Source organism: Maniola jurtina, chromosome 12, assembly GCF_905333055.1.
Source record: "Maniola jurtina chromosome 12, ilManJurt1.1, whole genome shotgun sequence".
NCBI classification, from domain to species: Eukaryota; Metazoa; Arthropoda; class Insecta; order Lepidoptera; family Nymphalidae; genus Maniola; species Maniola jurtina.
Genome location: NC_060040.1, coordinates 2,219,072 through 2,227,931, shown reverse-complemented (window position 1 = coordinate 2,227,931; position 8,860 = coordinate 2,219,072). Strand labels below are relative to the sequence as shown.

At 36.3% G+C, this 8,860-nt stretch overlaps 1 protein-coding gene across 1 annotated transcript in view; it reads left to right on the top strand.

The window, feature by feature from the left end:
• Positions 1 to 1,100: 1,100 nt before the first annotated feature.
• The window catches only part of LOC123870175, a 99,277-nt gene continuing 91,517 nt past the window's right edge, over positions 1,101 to 8,860 (top strand). Inside the window, exon 1 of the mRNA XM_045913376.1 lies at positions 1,101 to 1,263. Coding sequence (XP_045769332.1) covers positions 1,101 to 1,263 — 163 coding nt within the window. The remainder of the gene's footprint in view (positions 1,264 to 8,860) is intronic.

The following is an 8,860-nucleotide window of genomic DNA, read 5'->3' as shown; positions in this document are numbered from 1 at the left end:
GATGCGGCATTACCTGTGATGCCGAGTGCAAATAATCTCCCACATTTCAGGGAAAAATTATATTTTTTAATTATCTTATATATTATGAACTCTGTTAATAATACTACCTATCCAAGCAATGAGTCGATAACAATTAAAATTTTGGAAGAGTGTAAAAATCACTACCCATATTAAAAATCCAAAAATGATTTCCTTACCTGGTTGATTTGCTATTTTTAGTCTTAGTAACTTTACATACTTACTATACTTTAGTATTAGTTTTCCTTCAATTACACCACAACAATGCAATGAATGTGCGTGATTTTTGCATGCATATAGATAAAGAGCTGGAGAGTAACATATACTTGCCTAGGTCACTTTTATGTCAGAAAACCAAAGAGTTTCCACGCGATTTTTAAGTCACGGGCATCATGGGAATATTCATTTATGAAATGAAGTAGCAACTTTGATACTAAAATGTCACTTTGAGATAATAATATGATATTGTTTGAGACCAACAAAAAAGTTGGAAAGTACCTACATAACAGTAAAAATTATAGAAATACTTTTTAATTCATGATTATAATATATTCTATGAAGCGTGAAAATGTGACCGACTCCCTAATCAATTTCTATCTTGGCACCGTTCCACGTCTTCATAATTTATACGTAAGTATATAATAATATTGGTATCGTTTTCAATTAATTTTATAAAGTTTCTAACTTAAACTGAAATTATTCTCAGTACTAGATAACTATTTACACAATCAAATACTTTATATTAACTGCACGATAAAGTGCACTCTGTAAAGGTATCGGTATTTCAAAAAGTTGACAATTAAAACCCAACTACGATCGTCTTAATAAACGTTGAAATATTATAGTATAACTGTTTTTCTGTCGCATGGTATATTTTAATGTTGTAGTACATTTATATTTAAGAACCCAGAACACACAGAATCTGGATACAAACATACATACATACATACATAGACTGCTAAAATCATAACCCTTCCTTTTGACTTTGCCATAGTCGGGTTAAAATCAGTTTTCAGGGAGAAACCGCCCCAGCGCGTGGCATCACTGCGGTAATGTAACAGCACAGCTACGTCAGATGCCGCATGGCCGACCGCGGGAAGCACCGCGTCGCGCCCGTACCGGCGCCGACCAAGAAACAGTACGCGTACTCGCCGTGCCCGCGCTCCGAGGAGGTGGGCACCGAGTTCGCGCTCCAGCTGCTGCGGACCCATCACCACGAGCCGCCCACGCCCGAGAAACAGCCCGGTGAGTTTGACACTAGTGACAGTTGATACAACTTTCCTGTCATAAATTGGCGGGAAAACAACTTGTGTTTTTCGTTCGGAAATCAACGCGCTACTTTTTTAATGAGATTTTATGCTTATTAAATGGCGTGAAAATTATTTTCGTTTAGAAGTTTAAATAGCCCAGTAAAAGTGGAAAGCTAGAGAGCTTATGACTCTGTATAAGTAGAGTTTAAACAAAGAAACTACGCGTACTCGCCGTGCCCGGACTCCGAGGAGGTGGGCACCGAGTTCGCGCTCCAGCTGCTGCGCACCCATCACCACGAGCCGCCCACGCCCGAAAAACAGCCCGGTGAGTTTGACACTAGTGACAGTTGATACAACTTTCCTGTCATAAATTGGCGGGAAAACAACTTGTGTTTTTCGTTCGGAAATCAACGCTCTACTTTATATATTATGAGGTATTACTGGTATTACGCTCATTAAATTACGGGAAAGTTATGTTCGTTTTGAAATTTAAATGGCCCGGGTAGAGAGTTAAACCATTATTTGCTATCTTAGAGCTACGCTAAGAGCAGTATGACCCTGTTCGGAAACCTAAATAAAAAAACTAAGTACGTGTCCTCGCTAGGAGAAAGTGGACATCAGTTCAGTTGTTCTGGACTCATCACCACAAAGTCATCCACACCGGGCACTCTATCGCCGTAGTTCGACAGCTACAATATGACGATCGCAATCACCAAGCACGAAGAATACGCTCTGTTTGGCCGACACTCGGTCACTTTTGGCTACTATGCATTGTTGCAACAAGAATAGCAAAAATTCAGCCAATCACAATTATTTCGATTGTAATAATTGATGCAGCTTGCAGATACTAGGCCTGGTGAGTTTGACAGCTGTTATTCAAAATTAAAATGGCGGGAAAACTTTCGTTCGGAAATACACAAGTACGTTCGTTCGCGCTCATTATAATATAACTTAGACCTAGACTAAGTGTTATCTTCGTACTACAAAATAATGAGACTTTATGTTTTTCTCTAAATTTAAATCATCATTATGATCGACCTATCACCGGCCCACTACTGAGCAAGGGCCTCCTAGGACTCCTTCGCCACGCGCGTTGGCAGACTTCACACACCTTTGAGAAATTTTCTTTCGAAAAGTAGATAGCAGCGGTAGGTAAGTATGTTAGCTCTTTGAAAATGAATTTTCTCTTTTTAACCCCCGACCCAAAAAGAGGGGTGTTATAAGTTTGACGTGTGTATCTGTGTATCTGTGTATCTGTGTATCTGTGTATCTGTGTATCTGTGTATCTGTGTATCTGTGTATCGGTGTATCTGTGTATCTGTCTGTGGCCTCGTAGCGCCTAAACGAATGAACCGATTTTAATTTAGTTTTTTTTGTTTGAAAGGTGGCTTGATCGAGAGTGTTCTTAGCTATAATCCAAAAAAATTGGTTCAGCCGTTTGGAAGTTATCAGCTCTTTTCTGGTTTTCTTATTACTTTTATCCCAGGGCCCCCAGAGGTTACGTATTTTCTGACACAGGAAATATGTACGATTGAGTAGTGTTAGTAAGTACTAAGAAAGCATGCCTAGCCTACGTGCTAGCTTGCTTAGACGGCCAATTTTCAGGTATCTGATAATCAAGGTACATAAAACCATTACTTACCTCACGTAAATTCTCCAAACTGATTTTTACGTATATTTTAGGCAATATCCTTAAAAATATGTCGCCAATACTCCCAGACACTTCCCGCGTCGGCCGTATTGCTTTGCAGACGCTTTAAAGCTCCCAAAATAAGTAATTACTTAACTGCACGTAAATTCTGATGCTCCATTTTTATATATGTCCACCAGACAACTATTTTAAAACCTTTTACAAGAAGACAGACCGACCGATCCAGATCCAATTATCCCCTAAATTCAATTTTAATGCCTCTGTGGGTTTGAGCGCGAGGGCATTATCTACGCGCATGAGACTGAGTAAGACATGTATTAGGATATATTGACTTCTCTCTTACTCTCTTATAGTTTACTTATGTCAATTAATTATTAATATAAAAAAAATCAGCTAAAAATTAAAAAAATTGGAGAATTTACATGACGTAAGTAATGTTTTTATGTACCTTGATTACCTGATACCTGAAAATTGGCCGTCTAAGCAAGCTAGCAGGTCTGTAGGCATGCGTTCTTAGTACATACTAACACTACTCAATCGTCCACATTTCGTTCGTCAGAAAATACGTGACGGCTGGTGTCCCTGGGATCTTTCACTATTGTAACAGAGGTTCATAATATTATGTCAATTGGCAAATGTCAAGCTGTCAAGATGGACGTTGCTTAGATACATAATTATTTATTTGAAAATAATGTTTTGGAAAACTCCGATACTTTGGATCGTAGGCGCGGAGTTTCTTATTTATAAAATATTATAATCACAGTTAAACGAGAAAACATCAATTCAATTATAATATCCAACAGTCAACCAAAGGCCACGAACAATCAACCCAAACCCAAACCATAGTCAAACTATTTTTAGGGTTCAGTAGGTATCTGTAGAAAAAAAAAGATGTAGTCGCGCAGGTGTGCATGGCACCATTAAATATCGTAGGAGGCGATGACCCTCCGCGCGGCTGAGGTTCCCGCATCGTAGTCGCTTTGTCGCGCAGGTTTGGATGATGCATTAGGCGCACCTTCTTTATATTTTATCTGCTTGAACTCAGCTTATTTACTTTGACAAAATACGTTTAAATTCATCATCATCAGGATCAACCCATCGCCGGCTCACTACTGAGCACAAGTCTCCTCTCAGAATGAGAAGCTACCACACTGGCCAAGCACGTATTGGCAGACCTCACGCACCTTTGAGGGAGCATTATGGCCAACTCTTAAGCATGCAGGTTTCCTGACGATGTTTTCCTTCACCACTTCGTTGTCTGTCTGTGTGTTATCTTTCAAGAGAATCAAAACTTATAAATTGGGTACTTCCCGTTTACGTAGAATCATGAAAGGCAGGTAGCAATATCTTATAGCCCAAGCACTCTACTCCTGTGGCCCAAGTAAACAGAAAAATCCGACAACTGAATTGTCATTACATAAAAAAAAACTTGTACGGAACTCTTCATGTGTGAGGCAGACTCGCACTTGACCGGTTTTTGAAAGTTATGTCAAATAAAAATTTGACAACAACAAACAAAATGACATACAAACCACTTTATTCCTTATTTCATCGGATGAAAGTCGATTTCAATTTAATCGTATATCTTAAAAAAAGTGAACTATTATACGACTACGTAAAATGGGTACATTTTTAAAGCAACGACATGTTAGAAAGAGATATTTCGTTTTGGTCGTGTTAAACTATGTGAGTCATTCAGATAATTCTTGATTTAGTGATGTTCGGTCAAAAATATTTCATGGAACGTATAATTAACATAACATTGATGTTACTTTTGAAGAGATATTAGCTGCCTTATTGGATTTATATTATTATAGAAATTGGGTTTTAGAATGGCACAAATAAACGGTAATTTATGAATAAAAGTTTAAAAAGCGTGAAATAAAAATTAAATTAAAAATTTAAAAAACCCCCGACACATAAACCTCTAAAAAGTAAAAAAATAATAGGTAAGTATGTATGGGCCCTTTAAGAATAGTATAAATAGTAAAGTTTTTATCCAAGCGTTCGTTGCGTCGGGGGACCGCTAAAGACTATTCTTTCTACAACAGATGACTTTCATAGTTTACGATAGGTAGCGGTCCCCTGGCGCAACGAGCGCTTGGATAAAAACTTTACTATTTATACTATTCTTAAAGGGCCCATACATACTTACCTATTATTTTTTTACTTTTTAGAGGTTTATGTGTCGGGGGTTTTTTAAATTTTTAATTTAATTTTTATTAATTTTGTAGGTTTTGCGTTTAACGTTCAAAAACGTAAAATACTACGTCGAAATTTTAAAATAAAATATCATTAATTTAAAAAAATATGAGCTGTTCAATGATACTTACTTATTTTAGAAAGCATAAAATTATCTTGGAAATTGTTATGACATGTCAGACAAGCTAATTCAAATTTATAAACATTTTAATGCCGGTTGCTTTTTCAGTTAAGACTACGGAGGGTTATTTTCGTTGATTTCATTAACGTTTGAAACATAACATGCTATAAAATAGACATTATTAGCTCTATGGATTAATGTGATATATAATATTTCAAGAAAATAATAAACCGATTTACTTAGCTAGTTATTTTTACGACATCCATTGTTGTGTACTAGAGCGAAACCCTACATTCCTTACAAATAAAAATAACTACAGTCCACAAAAGATGGATGGATGAGATCATTGTTATGAAAATGACCTCAAAATGACCTCGACCCTTTTGAGCTCAGTTATGTATTCATTATATTTGAATTGGACTTTAATTAGGTAGACATAGGTAATTATATGTCCTGTCTAATTAACATTAACAACTAATATCTAATTTGAATAGAGATATACAAATATTAATTAACACACTAAATGATCGTATCAATAGTAAGTTCTAATATCTAGGCTAGATAAATAAGTAGGTATATCTGCTATCCCAACTATAGGTTTTAAACTGAATTTTTTTAAACCCGAGGTGATAATATTTCTGGTAGGTATAGTAAGTATGTTGAATCCCGGAAGTAATGGCAACATCTCTTAAAATTCTTTATTCAAAAGTTCAGAAGATAAGAAATACAAGAAGCCAGTCAAACAAGAACAGAAGCAATCCGCTTATAATAATTTGCGTACCAAAATACCAAATACCTCTTTACAATCAGTCTACCAATTTTCATTCCAGCAATGCCCGTTGTTATACAGCCACAAATACTCTTGAATTTATTTCAGGTTATTTATAAATACAGATAGCTTTTCCCGAAATTTATTCCTCGTGGAGTAAGATTTTTAAATTCTGTAGGAATCCTTTATTTTTTTTGAAACTAGAACTATTCTTTTATTACATGCCGTCTGCAAGTTATGTCTAGAGGGACGATAAAAAAAATTCTTGCGAATAAAATTCGTAAAATGGCGTAAACTGTTAGCGCGTAAAAACTAATAAATCTCATTCGCAATTCATTCACAACTCAATTTCCGTTCAATCAAACCGTGAATGAAGCTACGAGGTGATTACCTACACATTTATCTTCACGTTTCCGGGGGAGTTTCGAACGTGAAAATGAATCTTGTACCTATTTTGTAAATTGTAAGGTCTCGCGCATGTGTGTTTATTAGTTACTAGCGATTTCATCCGCGTGGACTACACAAACAAATCTCTATTTTACCACCTTTGGGTTTAAATTTTCAAAAATCCTTTCTTAGCAGATGTGTATGTCATATAATAGCTATCTGCATGCCTTTCAGCCCGATCCGTCCAGTAGTTTGAGCTGTGCCTTGATAGATCAGTCAGTCAGTAGTCAGACGTCTTTTCCTTTTAAATATTTATATAAAAGGAACTAGAGATAACTATTGCTTAATAATACTAAGATTAGCCGCGGCTGCAATTTGCCATCAAACAATAAGTTATTTACTATTTTCGCGTGGATTTAGGTTTTTCAAAATTCCCTTGGAAACTTTGATTTCCGGGATAAAAAGTGGCCTATGTGTTAATCCATGGTATAATCTATCTCCATTCCAAATATAAGCCAAATTCGTCCAGCAGTTTTTGCGTGAAAGAGTAACAAAAATACACCCACTCATACATACACACACACATACACACACAACCTTTCGTCTTTATAATATTAGTGTGATTATTGTCATTCCGTCACCCAAAAAGTAGGAGGTTCTCAATTCGGCATGGATTTTGAATTAAAAAGGAGCTCGACATTCTGAATTTTGGGAATGACTAAAATTTTATATCTAACATTCTATTATGTGATAAGTGTCACTCCAAACCGCCTTAATGACACTCGTGAAAATCTTTGATCTCATTTGAATATCTCGGGGAAAAGAGATTTCCAGAAATCTTGTTTGATATAAATTATTTAATACGACACGATCAACAATCACATCGTTACGGTGTAGAGTGGTGCGTGCCTCTCCAAAATTTTCCATATTCGCCCAATATTAGGTTTAGGGCATATTTTATTAAAAGGATATACATGAAATTCCACTCCAGAACGAAAGGGTGATTGACGATCCAAAAGTGCGACAGCACAGAAATCTTGGCCTAAGCGCCTCACTTAGCACCACCAAATAGATTGATAAATCATTTACTGTACAAGTTCAATGTTTTTTTGAAACCAACTGTAGCTGCTTGCCACTCGTAGATAACACAATTCTCACTTAACATCCTACTCATAATTTGTATACCTACCATGTGTAAGAAATGCTATAATATATAATATGGACTATAAACTATAAGTCACTGACTAGGCACTGATCCTTGGCGATACCCAGAGAGACGCAAGATTCGAATCCTGCCCGGTTGCGTAATTTTTGGTACGTATTTAAAAACTATTTAGAAATTTCCTGAAACTGTAGATAAAGTAGGTAATATACATAAAAAGTTTGAGGACTATGCTAATTTAGTTTAATTTTATATTTACTAAGCAAAAGTAAGTACTTAACTTCTTTTGAAAATAAAGATGGCAGATAATTCTTCTCAACATTTAAAATGTCGGTCTTAGTAACTGAGAGGCACTTAAGCGAATCTGACTCTGGGTTTTATTAGATACTACACTGTGCCACATTCATTTTCTCAGCGCTCGCTCGCTTTAAATAAAAAAATAATCATTTACTTTAACGTCTTCATTAAAAGTCAAAAGATTTATTGTTCACGACTTTTTTAAAGGTGGATTTGTGGCTTTTTTGTTAATCATAACATCTCTTGTTCACAGCTCGGTTCTTGCATAGAATAATCGAAAGTTCGAAAACATCCCAATTATGAGCATTGAACATAAACACAAGCGAAGCAAGCGCGAAATTTCGGAATAGAGCTCAATTTTTTAAAGTTGATTTGCGCGATTTTGTGACACCGATAATAATCATTGTTCAGTTAACGAATACGAAGCAATGATGACAAAAATTACAAAAAATGATGATCGAAGATAAAAGAAAACATCAAAAAAAATATTTGCTGAGCACTCGTTGTGTGAACAAATTAACCAATCACCTAAATATAATATTCTTCCGCATACTCGCAATATATACGTACTGGCACGTCGCGTCGCGAGCACTATTTATTGCATGACATGAATCGAGCAACAGGCGTGAATGAGAGCCGCGTCATCCATGACCACTCGTAACTCCAAGTGCGGATTGGCAGACTTCACACACCTTTGAGAACATTATGGAGAACTCTCAGGCTTGCAGGTTTTATCACGATGCTTATCTTCCCCGTAGCAAGTGAAGTAATTACTTGAAACGCACAAAACTCTAAAAGTTCGATCGAATCGAATTCCAGACCCCTCGAATAGATCGATATCTTGTCTAAGGCTCGGCTTGACCATAAGCCCATAAGGCTATGACCACTTTTAGATTTAGAGGACTTTTATTTTTGTTATAGGTAGGGGTCATAGCAAATAAGATGCTTTTAGAATCAGCGATCGGCTTCCGAAAATCGACTAGATCGTGGCGACTGGAGATTG